The sequence below is a fragment of the Spermophilus citellus genome (assembly GCF_964194105.1).
Source record: "Spermophilus citellus genome assembly, chromosome: 9".
NCBI lineage: Eukaryota > Metazoa > Chordata > Mammalia > Rodentia > Sciuridae > Spermophilus > Spermophilus citellus.
In genome coordinates this window covers 118,766,775-118,787,985 of record NC_138191.1, presented here as the reverse complement: position 1 = coordinate 118,787,985, position 21,211 = coordinate 118,766,775, and the positions used below count along the sequence as shown (strand labels likewise).

Here is a 21,211-nt window from a genome sequence, read left to right as displayed (position 1 = left end):
CTTTTAAAAAGAAAAAAGGGGGGGAAAAAGGCTTTTAGCTGGGCCTGGTGGGCCTTGTGACGCATGCCTATAATCCCAGTGGTTTGAGAGGCTAAGGCAAGAGGATTGTGAGTTCAAAGCCAGCATCAGCGAAATCGAGGTACTCAGTGAGACCCTCTCTCTAAGTAAAATACAATTCAGTGAGACCCTCTCTCTAAGTAAAATATAAAATAGGACTGGGAATGTGTATGGCTCAGTGGTTGAGTGCCCCTGAGTTCAATCTCCCGTACTAAAAAAAAAAAAAGAAAAAAAAAAAAAAGGTTGGGGGGCTTTAAGAAGGTGGTCAATTTTGGAATGTGGGGAGAGGACCCTTTAAGTATATTATGTATGATGGGTCCTTTTAAAAAAGATTATAGCCTGGGCATTGTGGTACACATGTAATACCAGTGATTTGGACAATGAAATAGGAGGAGACCAGCCTTGGCAATTTAGACGTTATCTCCAAAAGGGGGGGAGGGGTATTAGGGATGTATCTCAGTGATTAAGTGCCCCTGGGTTCAATCCTCAGTACCATCCCCTGCCAAAAAAAAAAGTGGAGTGGTAGAATTGGATTGTTAGGAGGGTTAAATGTAGATGTATTTATGAAGGATTTGCCCCTCTACATGTTTGATTGGATTAATCATCAGTTTCTTTTTTTTTTTAAGTTATAGGTAGATGCAATATCTTTATTTTGATGTGGTGCTGAGGATCGAACTCAGTGCTTCACACATGGTAGGCGAGCACTCTACCTCTGAGCCACAACCCCAGCCCAGTCATCAGTTTCTTTAATAACTTACATGATATTAATAGTGCTACTGGGAATATTAGGACTGGAGAGTGCACAGAGAAAGTATGTGGCAGAGTTCACGATGTTCAGCTGAGAAGTAATTAATGAAATTATTGTGGATGGTGAGATTGAAAAAATTCAGAAGTGGAGTTGAAGTGAAAAACATTTTCACGTATATGGAAAGTATATTCTAATGATTGCTTCATTCTTATAAATTTACCTATCAACTACAGAGTATCCTTGGGCTGGGGGTGGGTTGGGGTTTGACATACTATTAAAAACAATTGTCTAATACAGTCATAGTACAAGTCAAAGTCAGTATATCCCAACTGTTTTGAGAAATTATTTTGTTGTGAAATTAGTTTCAGTTCAAATGCAGCTCTTAGTGGAGAGCCTAGCAAGCAATTTCATTTGGTTTGGAAATAAGTGTTTTCAAAACTTAGTTTTTAGTTATACTAAAAGAAAACAAAACAAAATCCTAACTTGTCCTTTATTCTCATTTTAGAAATTACTTGCCAGTTTTATTCAGGTACTGAATATTTTTAGCCTTTATTTCCCTTTCAGTGAAATGTATATTGGATTTGAGCTACGAATGAACAATCTTGGAAAAGAATTAGATGGTAGGGAACGTAATTAATTAATGTGTATACATCATCCTGTTGCTTCTGCTTCAGTTTCAAGAACTTAAGTCCAACTGAACGGTCTGGTCTGCACCTAGAAAAACTGAGGAGGGGATGAAAGAATAGACTTTGTAACCAAAAGTATTTTTAAAAAGGAATAGGGAGCTGGGTGCAGTGACATGTGCTTGTAATCCCAGTGATTTGGGAGGCTGAGGCAGGAGGGTTGCAATTTCAAGGCCAGCCTCAACAATGTAGTGAGACCCTAAGGAACTTAGACCCAGCCATAAAATAAAAAGGACTGGGGATGTGCCTCAGTGGCTAAGCGTCCCTGGGTTCAATTCCTAGTACCAATAGATAAATAGATAGGCAGGTAAATAGGACTAGAGCTATAATTCGTTGGTAGAGCACTTTTCCCACTACCTCACATGTGGGAAATCCTGGGTTCAATCCCCAGTACTCCCCAAAAGAAAATAAATTAATATGCTTCAGTTTTACGGTCCATTTAAAAGTAGAAGGAAGAGTGGGGGTATAATTTACTGGTAGAGTGCTTGCCTAGCATGCTCAATGCCCTGGGTTCCAGCACTGCAAAGGAAAAAAGTGGAGGAAGAGGGATTGTAGGAGAAATAAGAAAGGATATTAGACTAAATAGAGGAAAACCAAATGTATAAACTTAATACATTGACATTAAAACCTTTCAAGTTTCAGTCAGGCACTGGTGAATTCCTGTAATTCTAGCTATTCTGGAGACTGCAGGAGGATTGTAAATTTGAGGCCACCCTGAGCAACTTAGCAAGACCCTGTCTCTCCGAAAAAAGAGCTTGTGATGGAACTCAATGATAGAGTACCCCCTGGGTTCAGTCCCTAGTACTTTGGTGGTGGGGGGGGCAGCTTTCAGATTTCTAAGAGGTTCTTGTGTTCCTCCCTTATCTGTGACTTTGCTTTCTGCAGTTTCATTTACCTGTGCTCTTTTTTTTTTTTTTTTTTTTTTTTTTTTGCTTTATTTTTTAATTTGTCTAATTAGGTATCAACTGTGTTCTTAAAGCATTAAAAGGAAAATTCTAGAGAGAACACATTCACATAGCTTCTGTTATATTGAATTATTATGATTATTTTTAGTTATTTTCATGCCTATTACTGTGCCTAATTTAGAAATTAAACTTTCTCATAGGTTTGTATGTGTAGGGAAAAATACATTATACAGGGCTCAGTACTATCATTTCAGGGATCCACTGAAGGGCTTGGAAGGTATGCACTTAGAATGAAGGGCATCAGCTTTTTATATGTATAAATTTGAAGTAACATTACCACATTGTGGTTTTTATGGTATTTTCTCTAGAGACCAAGTTTGTTTTTCTTGGGGTAGGAAGGCAGGGGAATGCTGAAGATTGAACCTAAGGCCTTGTACATGCTAAGCAAGCACTCTACCATTGAACCGTATCCCCAGCCCTATGATCAGGCTTAAAATAAGAAGGGGCTGAGGTGGAGTGAGTAGTTTGAGGAGTAGGCATTACTTGTTATTTAAGCCATAGGCACAGAGGTTGAGAGTTAAAAATGTATTTTCCTTGTTTAAATGCCCCTCCCTCTTAGGGATACTGGGGATTGAACCTAGGGCCACACATTAAGCTAGGCAAGCGCTCTACAATGTCTTTAAATTTATCTTTATTTAAAGATTGGGGCGGGCATGGTGGCATATGCCTGTAATCCCAGCAATACAGGAAGCTGAGGCAGGAGAATTTAAAGTTTGAGGCTTAGGAGAGTTGGAGAGACTCTATCTCAAAAAAAAAAAACAAAAAACATAAAACTGGCTGGGGATATAGTTCAGTGGTAAAGCACCCCTAGATTCAGTCTCCAGTAATCCCCCCAAAAAATTGGGTAGAGAAATTGATCAAAGGATACATAATTACAGATAGACTGGAGGAATAAGTTTAACAGCTCTTCTGCATAGTGACTATGATGATGATACATTGTATGATATTTTTTATTTTGTGTATGATATGTTCTCTCCATGAAAAGGACAACTAGGCCCCTTGCCTAGCATGAGTGAGGCACTGGATTCCATCCCTGACACCATATAAAAATAAGCAAACAAAATAAAGGTATTGTGCTCATCTACAACTAGAAAAAATTAGGGGAAAAAAAATGGACAACCATATGAGGTTGCTTAGGGCCTCCCTAAGTTGCAGGGGCTGGCTTTGAACTGGTGATCCTCCTGTCTCAGCCTCCTAAATTGCTGGGATTGCAGGCATGCACACTCATGACTGGCTTCTTAGCACTTTTTCCAGTTGTGGTGTTGTGTTTGTACATGTTTTGTTCTTTTGAGCTGGTCTTGCTTGGAGCTCATGGTCTCAAGCAACCCTTCTGCCTCTGCTTCCTGAGTAGCTGGAACTACTAGCATTCACTATGGCATATGGCTTCCAGTTTTATTGAGGGGGTTTTTTTTGTACCAGAAATTGAACTTGGGAGTACTCAACCACTGAGTCACATCCCCAGCCCTATTTTCTATTTTTATTTAGAGACAGGGTCTCACTGAGTTGCTTAGTGCCTCAGTGTTGCTGAACCTGGCCTTGAATCTTCCTGTCTCGGCCTACTGAGCCACTGGGATCACAGACGTGCGCCACCACTCCCAGCTTTTTTTTAAAATAACAGTTTTAGGAATAGGTGGACATAATAACTTTATTTTTATGTGGTGCTGAGGATTGAGCCCAGTGCCTCATGTGTGTTGGGCAAGGTCTCTACCTCTGAGCCACAATCTCAGCCTGTTTTTTTTGTTTTTTTTTTTTTTTTTTTTTTTTTTGTAATATACATTTTAGTTTAGAATCATTTTATTTCATGTCTCTTCAGTCTTTTTTTTTTAATATTTATTTATTTTGGGGGGCTGGGGATGTGGCTCAAGCGGTAGCGTGCTCGCCTGACAGGCGTGCGGCCTGGGTTCGATCCTCAGCACCACATACCAACAAAGATGTTGTGTCCGCCGAAAACTAAAAAATAAATATTAAAAAAAAAAACAGTTTAATATTTATTTATTTTTAGTTTTCTGCGGACACAACATCTTTGTTGGTATGTGGTGCTGAGGATCGAACCCAGGCCGCACGCCTGTCAGGCGAGCACGCTACCACTTGAGCCACATCCCCAGCCCAATCTCTTCAGTCTTTTAATCTTCAGTGACTTCAAGAGACATTGTCCTTAGATCAGTAAAGAAGTGCAAAATGTCTGTTTATGTCATTGTTAATGTTAACTTTGATCACTTGTGTATCATCCATAGAACTCTCCACTGTAGTTTTTACTATTTTTTCCTTTAATAGATGGGAAAATATTTTGAGACTGTATAAATACTTGTATCTCCTTAAAGTTTCACCCTTTTCTTTTAGCATTTATTGATAATTCTTGACTGATTCAGGTAATACTGTGATAAGTGTTTACTTACATTATAGATTTAGCCAGTGGAAGGCCCCTCGAATAGGATCCTATTGATTCTTGTTCTTTTCAGTTTGCTTTTTTTAATATTTTTTTTAGTTGTAGATGAACACAATGTCTTTATTTATTTTTATGTGGTGTCTTGCACATGCTAGTCAAGTATTGTACAGCTGAGTTACAACCCCAGCCCCTCAATCTGCTTTTCTTAAAAATAAAAACAATATTTAAAAAAATCTTGGCTGGGGATGTGGCTCAAGCGGTAGCACGCTCGCCTGGCATGCGTGCGGCCTGGGTTCGATCCTCAGCACCACATACAAACAAAGATGTTATGTCCGCCGAAAACTAAAAAATAAATATTAAAAAAAAATTAAAAAATCTTATTTCATTCTTAATATATTGTGAAAAGTTTACAGTTATTTTACGATTCTAAATTCATTTACTTTTCAAGATGATTTGATGTGAATGCTTAACTATCCTTACATTCTTCAAGGAGATGAATGTTAATTACTTTGCTTTTTATATTTTTGCAGTACTGGGGATTGAACCTAGGGGACTATCACTGAGCTATATTCCCAGCCCCTTTTATTTTTTATTTTGAGATGGTCTTTCTAAGTTGCCTAGAGTGATCTCAAATTTGTGATCCTCTTTCTTCAGCCTCCAGAGTAGCTTGGGATTATAGACATGTGCCATAAGTCTGTCTTGAGACTAAAAGTATTTTATTTTTTATTTTTTTTAAAGAAGGAGAAGGAGAAAGAGGGTGTTGTCACATAGTTTTTTTTTTTTTAAAGAGAGAGTGAGAGAGGGGGGGAGAGAGAGAATTTTAATATTTATTTTTTAATCATCGGCGGACACAACATCCTTTATTTGTATGTGGTGCTGAGGATCGAACCCGGGCCGCACGCATGCCAGGCGAGCGCGCCACCGCTTGAGCCACATCCCCAGCCCCTTGAGACTAAGTATTTTAAATGCTGTTATTAAAAGCATACTGGTGAACTTAATGTATTTCTTAGGACTTGGTAAGACAGTATAATAAAGTTTTAGGTTTTCTAATTTAGCATTAAAATTTGTGGCAAATTTAATCTGTATTTTTGAGATTGAATTAAGAAGGCACAATTTCGGGACTGGGGTTGTGGCTCAGTGGTAGAGTGCTTGCCTTGCATGTGTGAGGCACTGAGTTCAAACCTCAGCACCACATTAAAAAATATATATATAGGTACCAAAAAGAATGAAGAAGAAAGACCCAATAAAAAATAATAAAAAGGCACAATTTCAAGGTGTGTGTGTGTGGGGGGGGGCAGTGCTGAGAATTGAACTCGGCCTTACATGCTATAGGTAAGTGCTCTGCCACTGAGTTACTGCTCTGAATTTTGTTTTTCATTATTCTGGGAATCAAACCCAGGGCCTCATGCATGCCAGGCAAATGTTTTACCACTGAGCCACACCCCCAGCACAAGGCACAATTTTATTTAACAAATCTTCTGCTAAACTTAAAAGTAGTTAGTGAGGTTTTCTTGTAGACCAGGTTTTTGCTTTCTAGGAGGCTTTTTTGTGGTGCCAAGGATTGAATTTATGACTTTATACATGGTAGGCAAGTGGTACCACTGAACTAAACTCTTAACCCCTTCCTGGGAGCTTTTGATGTAGTTGTGGCTACCTCCCATGAAACATGGCAGTGCAATTTCAGTTTCAGTTGGGGGTGCAGATTTAGGAGGATGTTGAAAGCTGCAGTGTTTAAAGAAGTCTCAAAAGAAGGGAAAAGAGAGATTGAAACTTTACCTTGAAGAACATAAGGAGAGAAGCAAGACAGTCTTTGCTTAAAGAAAATAAAAGCAGTAAGAATTGAGGAATTGTCAGGTGTTCCATGCCTGCAATCTCAGCTACTCTGGAAGCTGAGGCAGGAGAATCACAGATTCAAGGCTAGGACACTTTCCTATCATGTTCAAGGCTTTGGGGTCAATCTGCAGTATCACCACATTTTTTTCTTTCTTTTTTTTTTTAATATTTATTTTTTAGTTCTCGGTGGACACAACATCTTTGTTGGTATTGGTGCTGAGGATCGAACCCGGGCCGCACGCATGCCAGGCGAGCGCGCTACCGCTTGAGCCACATCCCCAGCCCCACCACATTTTTTAAAAATTTATTTTTTAGTTGTAGTTGGACACAATAGCTTTATTTTTATTTTTTGTGGTTCTGAGGATTGAACCCAGGATGTTGCACATGCTAGGTGAGTGCTCTACCGCTGAGCCATAACCATTATGGCCATTATCACCACATTTTTAAAAAGCAATAGGAATGAGCTGGATGTGATGGCACATGCCAGTAAACCCAGGAGGATTGCAAGTTCAGAGCCAGCCTCAGCAATTTAGTAAGGCCCTAAGCTAAGCTTAGTGAGACCCTGTCTCAAAAAATAAAAAGGGCTGGGGATGTGGCTCAGTGGTTAAGAGTACCCGGGGTTCAATTCCTAGTCCCCCAAAATAAAATATAATGATGTGACTTAATGAAGAAACATACTTGAAGCCTAAGGTGTATAGATGTTGGCAGTAATAGAAGAGGCTAGGTAAGTGGTACGTCTTTGTAGTTTATGAAAGATAAAACTAGGTAGATGAATTTGTTTGAAGTAAAGTGCTGTTGAAAGTTTGACCAACTCCAAAGATTGTTTGATTTTCCTATTATAAATAATATATCCTTTATTGAAACTTGGGGGGAATATATGGGAAGGAAAGGGGAAAAAATGAATACTCCTGCCCAGGAACATCAAAACTTTTCAATTCTCTTAGGTGGGACTGAATTAATTTTCTTATTTGAATGATAATTGATTCCCACAGACTGGAGAATATGAGTGAATTATTAATATTTTCAAAGCAATTTCTTTTAAAAATAATATCCCGGATCTTGGTTTCTCTGAAATCTGGATATGTGAAGTGTGGGACATCACAAAAACATAACTTATTTTTCTGAATAAGCAATTTGCTTTTTCCTCCCTTTTAACATTCATAGAGTAGTAGTCAGTTCATTACAGACTCATTCTTTGTTAATTTTTGTGTAAATATTTGTAATAATGATGTAGAAAGATCATGGATTTGGTAGCCTTGTTGTCCTGGTTATGGATTTTGGTTCCTTTTTGTCCTTGGGCAAGTAATTTCTTTGAGTTTTAGATTTTCTTGTCTCTGAAATAAAAAATAAGCAGGGTGTGGTGGCCCAGGCCTGTAATCCCAAGGGTTTGGAAGAGTGAGGCAGGAAGATTACAAGATTGAGATCAGCCCCGTCAATTTTAGCAAGACCCTTCCTCTCTCAAAAAATGAAAAGTGGGCTGCAGTTGTGGCTCAGTGGTAGAGCGCTTGCCTAGCATATGTGAAGCACTGGGTTTGATCCTCAGCACCACTAAAGGTATTGCGTCCATCTACAACCGTGCCCTCTCCTCCCACAAAAAAAAAGGTAAAAGTGTTAGGTTTGTTGGCCTACACACCACCCGGCAACTCAGGAGACTAAGGATGGAGGATTGCAAATTCAAGGCCAGCCTTAATGACTTAGCAAGGCCCTAAGCAATTTAGTGAGATCCTGCCTCAAAATAAAACATAAAAAACAGCTGGCGTTGTGGTTTAGTGGTTGAATACCCCTGGGTTAAATTCCTAGTACCAAAACAACAAAAAAAGGAAAGGACTGGGGATATAGCTCAGCGGTAAGGTACTCCTGGGTTTATTCCCTAGCATTGCTCCCGTACACGCTAAAAATAAACAGGAAAAATAACAGTCCAAGTAGGGTAATTATGAAGATTGCTGTAATATATATGTACAGTGCCTAGATCTTGGAAACTTAAGTGATAGTATGATTTTTACCAAAAAAGAATAGCAACTGACAGTCAAATCATAGTTACCTGTGGGTAAATGGGAGCAAATGTATAAATTAAGGTCTGTGAACTCCTATTTTCCGCTTGTGGACTTTTTTTGCCAATTCATTTTTGTTGTTGCTATTGTTGTTGTTGTAGATGGACATAATTCCTTTATTTTTAACCCAGTGCCTCACACATGCTAGGCAAGTGCTCTACCACTGAACTACAATCCCAGCCCCATTCATTTTTTAAAAAGTGTATTGTGATGTAATGTGTACAATAGATGCTTTTAGATGAAATTTATGAAGGACCGAGTAATAAAATAAGCCTTTAGGGTTTTTTTTTTCCCAAGGAAAATGCAAATATAATAGTTTTTTAAAAACCCATCCCTAAGTGAATTTATTTAAGCTCTCCCTGGGGGAATGAGGGTGGTTTTCTTGTCCTACCATGGAGTTAGATCTTCCTATAGTCTGTTCATCAGTGTTTCACAACCCTGTGAGGTATTTATCTTTACATTATAGAAAAGAAATTTGTAGTTCATGAATATGTTCAGGTCCCTGGGATTAGTGTAGGATTTCCATGTAGGTTGATCTGACTCTAGTACGCATAGAATTTTGTGTGTCCTATGTATGGTGCTTCCCTTTTCAGACCACTGATGTATGTTTGAAGTTACTTCCATTAGGATGAAGTTACATTAGAATGAAGTTAGGATAATAATTAGCCTAAAATAAGTATAATAATAAAGTGAATCTGTTTAGTCATAAAATAGGACTTTAACGGGCTGGGGTTTTGGCTCAGTGGTAGAGAGCGCTCGCCTAGCGCGTGCCAGGCCCTGGGTTCAATCCTCAGCACCACATAAAAATAAATAAGTAAAATAAAGGTATTGTGTCCAACAACAACAAAAGAATTTTTAAAAAATTGACTTTAAAGTCAAAGAAAAGTAATTTTTATTAATTGGGATGCTTGGGTGTTGCTATCTGTTTAAAATCGAAGAAATATAAGTCAGTTTGCTGAATGTGGTAACACATGCCTGTAATCCAAGCATCTCTGGAGGCTGAGGCAGGAGGATCACAAATTCAAGGACAGCCTAGGCAACTTAGGGAGACCCTGTCTCAAAAAGGGTTGGGGATGTGGCTCAGTGGTTTAAGTGCCCTGGGTTCAATTCTTTGTACAGAAAAGAAATAAAAGCCAGTTTATTTGTGGAAATATTCTATTTAGCATAACTTAAACTTTAACGTATGTTCAGGTAAGTTTTAACTAATCATTTCATTCTTTTCTTATCTTCATAGGAACGTCAAGGTCGTGGAAAATAGAAAGCAGTTCTGAACAGACTGCAGCAACGGTTGCATCTGCATATCCTAAGAGGAAAATTGACCTTCAAGAGAATTAGGACTTTTTTCTTAATTTCATTGACTTCAGAGACATTGCAGACTTGCAGTTTAAGTATTGGAATTTCACAAAAGACATAGGACTTAACTGGAAAATGAAAAAAAAAAGAAAAAAAAGAAAAAAAGTAAACAAAAAATTCCTCTAGGTAGTTTAGGTGAAAAATGTCCCTTTTATTTTGGCTTCGGTTGTGATTTCAGAGCATAATGCTTTGGTTTTTTTGTCTTTTACTATGTTTTTCGGATTTTTAAGTCCGTAAGTGCATACAGTTTTCTCTAATTTTTAAACCCTTTCCTCCTCCCATTTTGACATTTGCACTTGGAGAACACTTGAGTTGCAAAGGTTGGGTGTCCACCCCAGAAAGTGGGAATTTGATTTTTCCCTTCCGAACTGGAAGAACATTTTTTATGAAGAATTTTTGTCTAGGAGAAATTTAACAGTGTTACCCAAGGTTGTGTCTTTAAGGGTGGTTCATTTTCTCTGACCCTTTGTTACTCAAAGTAAAGTACTAGGAGTCCTAAGAAATGTTCTGTTCTTGTACATTATACTGATTAAGTCAGGATTAATTTGATTTCAAAGCTAAGAACAGTGGTAAAAACTCGTTTTCAGAAATGCATTTTGGAAGAGAAAAATATTGTAAAACGTGTAGTGAATGTTTCTTCAGTTTCTTGTTCAGCCAATGAGGAAAGGGCATTGCCTTTCTTTTTACCATTAATCACTTCTCAATAAACGTGAGATCCTGTTGAGCATCACTTTTAGTACCATTTAGTATTATTTGAATCTGCTATATGTTGTGAAAGATTTAGAGTATAAGGAGTTCTAAGAGGCAAGATAGCAACTAATTTAGAAAATTTGTGTTGAGAGGAAATAGTTCAGGTTTGCTTTGTACCTAGGGCTATATAACCATGACCCCTGCAAAGCAAGGTGGGTCAATATTCATAATGCTTTATTTCTGGATACTTTCCAGAGAAGATAGAGCCACTGGTAAATCATTCATTCAACAGATACCTGTGTTTATTAGGTGCCAGGCACTACTAACTCCACAAAACTCTGGCCAGTGATAGTAGGGGAGGTGGTAGCACCCAGTATCCAAGGATATAAGTGTTTAATCTAAAATATGGGTTATTGCTTGGTGGTGCATGCCTGTAATTGCAGTAACTTGGGATTCTGAGGAGGAGGGTCACAAGTTCAAGTCAGTCTTAGTGACTTATGGAGACATTTCTTGAAAGTGCTAGGGCTGTAGCTGAGTGGTAAAGTGCCCCTGAGTTCAATCCCCAGTACTTAAATAAATGAATGAATAAATAGGACTGGGGATATAACTCAGTGGTAGAGCATCTCTGGGGGCAAAAGAAAACCAAAGTATGTTTTATTTAGACAGTATTCCACATGGATTCGTGTCCTAAAAAAATGAAATTCCAGTGAACCCAAGTCTTTGGAGTGACTTATAACCATACAACACTTAATTCATTCTTGTTTTTCCACCTAGATTTGAAGGGCTTCTGTGCCTTAAAGATTTTTTAGCTCTTAATATGTCCCAATTCAGGGGTTGGGAATGTGGCTGAAGAGGAGAGTACTTGCTGGCATATCTGAACCCTGGGTTTGATCCCCAACACCAAAAAAAAAAAAAAAAAAAAAAAAAGTTGGAGAGGTAGTTTGTTTAAAAACATCTGTACTAAGAGAACTCTGAAAATGGGTCTTAATACTTGTCGACACTTTTGCCCTTAAGTGACTCACTTATCCTCTTCTGCATAGCCCAGGCTGCTAAGTCAAGGGTGCAAATGAAGTAAGTCAATGCTGATTTTTAATTAACATTGTAGTTAACACTTAGCAGGCAACAACTTTTTATATCAGGGACACAGTATAATATTCTGGATATTCCTGTCAAGCTTTTTGAAGTAACATTTCTCCCCGCCCCAAAATTACGGAAATCCTTGTGGTTTTTCATTAGTTTGAATTTGCCAGATTTCCCAGTAAGAAATGGGCTGGATGTGTGCTGCATGCTTATAATCCCAGTGACTGGGGAGGAGGCTGAGGCAGGGGGATTTGATATCAGTGTCAGCAACTCAGCAAGGCACTATCTTGAAATAAAGGGCTGAGGGTATAGCTTAGTGGTAAGCCCCTGACCAAGTCCCTGGGTGTGTTGAATCCTCAGAATGGGGCGGCAGAGGGGAGAGGAACACTCACTATTTCCACTTTTAGCCTTAACTTGTGGAACTTCTACAGGGTTCCCTTGGGCTTGTTTTGTATTTTGCTTTCAAGCAGGAAAATAATCCAGAGAAAAGCAAATTTAAAAGCAATTTTACTTAGATTTTCCTATGTTGAATTCAAGTTGGATATATATATTCAAGACTTTTTTCTTTTTCTTTTTGTAATTTGATATGTTAAAAAGTTCAGTAGTTGCTTCCCAGTCTTTGTTTTCATAGTACATATAGAAAATACTCATGGCTTTGGGAATAGACGAAAAGGAACTATACCTCCTAACAATCACTCATTTCACCCTCCTGAGTGTGAGGGGTTCAGGATTGTGTATTTCTGTATTGAACAGAACCCAAAAGCCACATTGGCTTTTCCTTTTCTATTTTTGTAGTGTAAGAAAATTAGACTGTTGACTCTTGGGAGGTTGATTCCAAAGTTGGTTTAGTGAAGGCTCCGAAATGCAGTTGAACTGGTTGTTTACTGAAGACTTGCCACTGGGAATTTTTTTTTTTTTTTAAGAGAGTGAGAGGGGAGAGAGAATTTTTAATATTTATTTATTTTTTTTAGTTTTCGGCGGACACAACATCTTTGTTGGTATGTGGTGCTGAGGATCGAACCCGGGTCGCACGCATGCCAGGCGAGCGCGCTACTGCTTGAGCCACATCCCCAGCCCCAACCACTGGGAATTTTTAACTTTTGACTATTCTCAAGGCTTTGTTCAGAATTTGCTGCTGTTTGAATTTTGTAACGTTGAAGATAGCTGTTAAAGATGAGGGGAAATTGAATCTTATACCATCAGTGTCAAAAATTCAAAGATTTTTAAGACTTCTAATATGAACAAAATACATAAATTTTATATGTACTCAGTTTTATTTTAACTATATTTGATTGGCTCTGTCTTCTCCCAATATGTTCCATTTAAGAAAAAAAAACTTACTTTGAAATAATTAGATATTTGGGGGGAAACATGGGAAGTTCTCATGGGAAAAATAATATGGGAAGTTCTTCACTAAGCTTCCCAAGTGTCAACATCCTTATAACCATAGTAAAATCATCAAAACCAGTACTACTAAATGATCTACAGATCTTACTTGAATTGTGCCAGTTGTCACACTAACCTCCACCCCCCTTTCCTGGTTCTGCATCCAGTCCAATCTAGGATTCCACATTGCATTTAGTTGTCTTTAGTCTCCTATAGCCCATGACAATTCTTTAGTCTTCATACTTGGAGAATACTAGCCAGTTATCTTATAAAATGCCCTCCAAACTATATTTACCTTATGATTTCTTGTTATTAGATTGAGGTGGTTATTTTACAAAAGTACTGTGCCCTTTTCAGTGAATTATATCAGATTACATGTTGATATGAACTATTACTGATAACTGCAATCACTTCATTAAAGTGATGTCTGCCAGATTTCTCTGCTGTAGTTATTAATTTTCCCTTTGTAATTAATAAGTAACTTGGGATATACTTTGAAACTCAATTCTTTGACCAACTAATTCTGGCATCTATGAATTGCTACTGCCTGCAACAAATATTACTGTAGTGTTTGCCTAATTCAATAGTTCTATTCCTTTTGCATTTATTAATTAGAATTCTGTAAGGAGGATGTCACTCATCAATTTTTTTCAGTGATATCACTATGGATTTATGTCAGTGCTATCATTTGTTGCTCAGATTATCCCAGCTTTAACCATGAGAGCATTTTCAAGTTGACCCATGGCTTCTTTTCTTCCTTGCTAGGGATCCAAACGCAGGGCTTTGGGCATTACATTTTTTGGAACTCTTTCTTTGTAGTACTATAGGATGTTTCAGGCTAGTTTTGCATTTCCCCTGCCTAACCCCATTTTCCCAAGCAACTCTGGTTCCTTTTATTGGAGAATATTTAAAATCCATCCATTGCTTTTTTTTTTTTTTTTTTTTAATCTTCAAATTGCAGTGTCTTGTTAAGGTGGGGTTTTGGGTGGTGGTTTGCAGTGCTGGGAGCTGAACCCAGGGCCCCGTGCATGTTAAGCAAGTACTCTTCCACCGGATGTCATCATCCCCTGCCCTGATTTCTTTTGAGACAGGGTCTCACCAAGTACCCCAGAATGCCTTAAAATTTTATGATCCTTTTGCCTCATTTTCCCCAGTAGCTGGGATTACTAGAATTATAGGCTTGTGCCACTGTGACCTGTAAGTTTTTAAAGTGTGTAAATGGAGGATTGGCTTAATAAAAATACTTAATCACTTCATTTTATCCCTTAAATAGCACTATATATGAAAATATCTGGAGTTAAGTCTTTTACTTGGCCTAATATTTAACCTACAACGGGGCTCAGTGCACATGGGTTCATTTGCATCCTGCTCTGACTTCCACCTTTATCCTGAGGTCCCAAACGTTGGAAGTCCTCTCATTAGAGGTGCAGGGCTTAAAACTGTCAGAAAGCAGTCTTTCTGCATTGGGAAGCAATGCCACTATTGCTTGTCACTAGTGGTTTCTGAGCAGCTAGTAAAACTTACCCCTTTATTTGGAAATGTAATCTGCATTACTAAACTGCTGGGTTTGCAAGTGGGAAGCCTGTGGCTTCAGAATTAAGCACCCTCAGCGAGGCAAAGTGAATTGGAGAAGGTCCCACGCTCTTGAGGCCAGTGGGTCCTGGTGTCCGGGATCCTCTCTGGAGCTCCGCCTGAGGCCTTGCTTGGCAACTGGATGGCGTGCACCGCTGTTAGAAGAGGACAAACCTCTCCCTGCTTTCTCCTGGTTAGGTCCATATTCCCCTGCTGTCGCTGCATTCTCTCTGGCTCTTTTGCCATTGCTTTTGCGCCTGCGCAAAAGCCTCCTCCCCGCCCCCTCACCTCTCACCTCCTCAGGTGAGCTGGGGGTTGCGCAAAAAACTGGCTGTTGGGATTTTGCACCACTCTGCCAGCAGGTTACTCTGGTTCATTGCTTTCTTCAGCCCTTTCAATAATGCTCGCATATGAGACTTGGCTAAAGATTGGAAAGCTGTTAGCACCACCTGCTGGCCATAGAGGCTGTTTATGTCCAGCACAAGGAAAAAATTGAGTTCCACTTTAAGGGGCAGCATCCTGAGGAAGCTATTTTATTGCACTGTCCAGTTTAACATTTCTATTTTTCCATCTCTTTGGCCATTCAGTCTGAATTTTCTAAGCTCCTGTGCTAATGATGGCCACTGGGGGAAAGAAAGAAAAAGATTGTAGAGTCCAGTTTGAACACACAGTTTGAAGTTGTGGGAGTTATGCGTAGTACTGTAAGACCAAGAGGGGCATCCACCCAGACTATCCTTTTTTTTAATTGGCTTTTTCTTCATGGCTCCTCCCCACCCCTACCCTCCTTCACAGCTTCAGTTTCCACTCACAGGCACTGTTTCATCCTTAAGGAACTGTGTACGGTGCTGTGCAAATCTATGCATATATGTCTTCATTGGAAAAAGGAAATGACTTCTTAAGCCACTTGTGTTTTTTACAGGGGTTTAAATTAACTAGCAATGCTTTTTAAATAGAAGTTCAGGTTTTTTAAAAAGCACATACTTTGGTTTAAGTTTCATTATCCTTTTAAACGTTAAAAACCTTTTGCTTTATTACACATAAGATCAGTGTGCACAGCATGTGTATGTGTTTTTAATTTATACATACAATTTTATTTTACAAAAATGGAATAACGCCAAGCTATATGCAGGACAACCCTCATCCCCTGCAACATTTTTTAGTTAATGATTCCATTAGTTTTCTGTTCTGGCCCACCATTGAAGGACCTAGAGCTTTCCTGACAATGTAATATAGATAGCCTTTTGGGATCCTGGGGTAAATGGAGCCCTTAGGGCCTGGGGCTCCCTCAGTCATCAAAAGCAATTTGGCAGATGCATATCCTTTTAAATCTTGCTTCCAACCTTGCTCTGGAGCATTAGAATCCAAACTTTTCAGGATTTTTGCTTCCCTGAAGCCGCTCAGTCTAAAGAGTTAGGCACTTAGGTATTAGAGGAATGTTATTTGAGATTTGAGACATTTTGATGCAGAAGTATGGGACATGTCAGGGGGTGTGTGGTCGAGGAGTAAGCCGACCAGGATTGGATAGGGTTGGGGGCTAGTCCATGCCAGGCACAGTTCTATGCATAGACTATGGCAATGGGACTTGCCTTCAATGGGACTTCAATTCTGGTGAACAGATAAAATATTTATCATGAGAACGAATACTATATTGAAAAGTAACAAAGTATGAGGAAGGGAAAGCCATGTTACCAGAAGCCCAGAGAGGTGAAGACAAGTTGGGTAAGGTCTTGAAGAAAGCACCCATTTTTGGAAAAAGCATATTTCATTTTCCCTCACTGGTATCTATATCCTTACCTAGCTGAAGTTTCATGTTCCATCATAATTCCACTTTACCCTCAACTCCTCGACCCTTTTTAAATTTTCCTATATTTATTTATTTATTTTTAATATGCTGAGCATTGAATCCAGTGCCTCACTCATGCAAAGCAAGTGCTCAATCACTGAGCTACAACCCCAGCCTTCCTTGACCATTTTATCTCCCCTCCTCTTAGTGCTGAGGATTGAACCCAGGACCTTGCACATGCTAGGCAAGCACCCTGCTACTGAGCCATAATCCTAATTACATTTCATTCTCCACCCACCTACACATATGCAGTTCAAAGTGGCTGAAGAAAATAATTTAACCAGTGTCTAATTATTTTTGGGTGGCACTAGGGATTGAACCCAGGGCCTTGAGCATGCTTAGCACTCAGAGCTACACTCCTAGCTTCCAGTGTCTCATTGTTAACTGATAATCATCAACCTCAGGAAGAAAGTCATTTCTCCTGTTAACTGAATCCTAATGTCAAGAAAAGCATTTCATACCCTTTCCCTTTCCTTAAGTTTTCAATACCTCTTCTCCCACCCCTGCATTCAGTTGATGACTTCCCACACACCCAGCTTACTTCCCTATTCCTCTTTGCAACAAAATCCCAAATAGAAGCTATTATTCATTGATGCCATTTCTCTCCTTCCCATTCTTTTGGACCCACTCCTATCAGGTTTTCATCTCCTTTCAGTGGGATCACTTTTTTCAAGGTCACTAGTTACTCCACATTGCCAATTCTCTGTCCTCATCTTGTTTGACCTATAAGCAGCATATGATGTTTATGCTTCTGTCCTTTACTTGGATTCTAGCACAGCATTCCTCTTGATTTTCCTATTTCACTGATTGTTCCTACTCAAGTCTCCTTGATTGGCAGTTCTGCTCTTTGCCCTATTGGTGGCATAGATTTCATCTAGTTCTGGGACTTTACAAACAGCATCTTCGTACCAACAGCTCACATGTAGGCAGATCAGAGCTCCTGAACTTATGTATTCAACTGTAAGCCTCTACACTGGATGTCTCACCTCCAATCCAGCGCTTCCAAACTCAAAACCCTTCCATGTGTGCTCTCATCAGTAATAAACTCAGCCATTTTTTCAGATCATCTTATTGTTGGCCATGTGTCACCCTGGCCAAGTCACACACTCACCTAGATGATTGCAGTAGCCCCTTGGCTGGTCTCTACTTCCATATATGCCTCCTGGAGTCTCTTCCCTCCACACTGCAACAGAGTGAACCTGTGCAGATGTACATCAGATCAAGCATTTCTCAGTTCACACCTCCTGGCTCATATCTCACTCAGAAGAGGCCAAAGCCTTTAATGATCTACAGACCTTAAACCATCTGACCCCATTCCTGCTCTTGTCACACTTTCACTGTTCCCTTCTCTGCTCATCATGTTCTCCCTATTACTCTTCAGATACACCAGATCACCTGGAGGATCTGTCTTACAGCTGCATCTTCTCCCTGGAATGCTCTTATAGATCTGCAGTGCCCACTCATTCCTTAGCCTCCTTTAGGTTTTTCAGCAGAGATTGTCAACCTTGTCAGGGAGGTCTTCCGTGTCTATATTCTCCACCCCTATCTCCCACACTGCCTGTCCTCCTTGCTGCAGACTGACAATAGGTAGTGATGGACCTAATTCTGTTCACTCTAGCCAAGTCTGTTTCTTTTACTCAGAGATCTGGTGTCAAGAAAGCCAACAAAAAGCTGTCATTTAAAAAAAAATGTATATATCAGTAATTACTAGTTCACAGAATTTCAAAAATAGTTTCTATTCTCAAATTTCAGCTCCTCCTACTTTACTAGGGTGAAAGAACCCTGACATGGGAATCAGGAACTAGGCTTGGATCTACCACTGTGGAGCTCTGTAACCTGTGACAAACAAGTCATTGAATTTGGTCTGCTTGGTAAGTGAGGAGCCTGGACAAAATAATCATTCAGGTGAACCTACCTCCAGTCCATCAGCATGTCCTGTCAGCTCCACTTCCAGGATAAATCCCAACACTGTCAATGTTTCTCCATCCCTGCTACCACCAACCACCCTTCCCATGTTGTTGTCATCTCCTGCCTGGGGGACTGCATCATCTTCCTTATTGATCTTTCTCCTTTCATTTGCCTTCCACATAACTGCCTGAAATTTTATTTATTTATTTTTTACAATATAAATCGGCACCTATCCCTTTCCCTCTTGAACCCTCCAGGGGCTTCCTGTTTTATTTAGAATACCCCCTGTGTTCCTTAGCCTGATCTAGGGCACCCCTTGCCACCTGGGTTTGAGTTTGGTCTGCTTGGGAAGTGAGGGGCTCTCAGCCCTTCCAGGACACTCATTCTTGCATTGGCCATCCACTGTTTCCTTTTAGGACTCAACTTCAGCCCATTTCTTAATTGACCTTCTTTTCCTGACCACCTTACCTAAAATCGAATCTTTAAAAAAAAAAAAAAAGTTGTCCACTTGTTATTTTTTTTTTTTGAGAGAGAGAATTTTTTTAATATTTATTTTTTAATTATCGGCGGACACAACAACATTATTTGTATGTGGTGCTGAGGATCGAACCCGGGCCACACGCATGCCAGATGAGCGTGCTACCGCTTGAGCCACATCCCCAGCCCTCCACTTGTTATTTTAAAATTCAGCTCCCTGGCTGGGAATGTGACTCATTTGTAGAGCACTTGCCTAGTATGTGTGAGGCCCTGGGTTTGATCCTAACCACAAAATTAATAATACATTTTTAGAAGTAAAAATCAGCTTCTTATTTTCTGTTTGCATCATAACATTCATCACAATGTATTTTTGGGAGGGGGTTGGTTACTGAGGATTGAACCCAGGAGTACTCTACCACTGACCTACATTCCCAGTCCTTTAAAAAAAATCTTTAATTTGAGATAGGTTCTCACTAAATTGCTAAGGCTGGCCTCAAATTTGAGATTCTCTTGCTTTGTCCTCCTGAGTTGCTAGGATTATAGGCATGCACCACCTTGCCCAGCAATGTAACATTATTTTATACTGTGCAATACTCATGTAATGGAATACTCTATATCTGTAAAAGATAGGAATCTATGTACTGATATAGAACAATTTCTACAATATGTTGTGAAATAAACCCAAGGTACAATACAGAGTGTATAGAATACCACCATTTGAATAATGGGGGGTATATTTGCTTGTATATGAATGTTATCTCTGGATGGGTGCAGAGAAAACTGGTAACATTGTTTGCCTCTATAGGGGGGACTAGGTGGCTAGGAGAAGGAATGGGGAGCTTTTCACTGTACATCCTTTTGCGTTTTGAATCATAATGTATCACCTATTAAAAATAAATATTTAAAAGTTGCATACTTGCTTTGTTTCCTATTTCCTTAAAGACAATGTTTAAGTTCATAAGAGCATACACCATGTCCTTTCTTGTTCACTATTATTCCTTAGCATTTAACACAATATCTGGCACCTAACTAGTGCTCAATAAGTACTTAAAGAATGAATGAAGATCTCTTCCAGCTCTAACATTGTGGTTCCAATTGTAGGGCTTTGAGAATATAAGAAATAAAGAGCTGGGCACAGTGGAGCATGCCTGTAATCCCAAGGACTTGGGAGGCAAGACAGAGGGATTGCAAATTTGAAGCCAGCTTCAGCAGTTTACTGAGACCCTGTCTCAAAAAATAAAAAGGAGGCTGGGGTTGTGGCTCAGTGGTAGAGCACTCGCCTGGCATGTGTGAGGCACTGGGTTTGATCCTCAACACCACATAAAATAAATAAAATAAAGGTATTGTGTCAATGTACAACTAAAAAACAAAGGACTGGGAATGTAGCTCAGTTGTAAAGCATCCCTGGGTTCAATCCCCAGTGTGAAAAAGAAAAAGAAAAAAGAAAGGAAGAAAGAAAGCCAGGTATAGTGGCACATGTCTAATCCAACCTGTTTGGGAGGCTGAGGAAAGAGTATCATTTGAGCCCAGGAGTTCAAGGCCAGCCTGGGTAACATAGTGAGATTCTGATGGGTAGATGTAGAGGACAGGCCTGATCACAGATATCCTGTTGCTAGAACATGTATCCTACCCCAAGTGAGAGCATATGTAGCCAAAAGAGGACAATAGTCATTTAAACCACACGTTTTAGGGCTTTGGGGTAAGATAGTTCAGAAGTAGGCAAAGAAGCTCTCTTCCCTGTGGCTTCAAGACTTTCAGGATTATAACAGTGTGATTTCAAGACTGCGCCAGATTCTAAACTCCCTGAGGTCAGGAACAGGGTTTGTGTATAGGAACTAGTATACTCAGAGCTTGGCATGGAATGAACAAAAGAATGGATGGGGACATGGATGGGTGAAGGAATGAACAAACACAGGAGTTGAGAGGACTTCAGAACAGAGAAACTGTAGAACCAAGAGATGTCATACTCCATATGGCCAGGAGGTGACACTAGAGCATTTCTGATACAGTATTTCAGCCCAAGCCTTTGAGTCTGAGGTGCAGAACCTTATCTTGACCAGGCAACAGACAGGGTGGAGTTGGAGTGATTTTTAACAAATATATTAAGGAATTTTCAGAAGAGACACAGCTGGGCCAGGAAGGCTACAGCCCCACACAGAATTAAAAGCTATGGAGGTAG

At 39.5% G+C, this 21,211-nt stretch overlaps 1 protein-coding gene across 1 annotated transcript in view; it reads left to right on the top strand.

The window, feature by feature from the left end:
- YTHDF2 (YTH N6-methyladenosine RNA binding protein F2) overlaps positions 1-11,718 on the top strand; it is a 37,729-nt gene extending 26,011 nt beyond the window's left edge. Inside the window, exon 5 of the mRNA XM_081308418.1 lies at positions 9,958-11,718. Within this exon, the coding sequence (XP_081164544.1) occupies positions 9,958-9,981 (24 nt within the window). The 3' untranslated portion in view covers positions 9,982-11,718. The remainder of the gene's footprint in view (positions 1-9,957) is intronic.
- Positions 11,719-21,211: the final 9,493 nt, after the last annotated feature.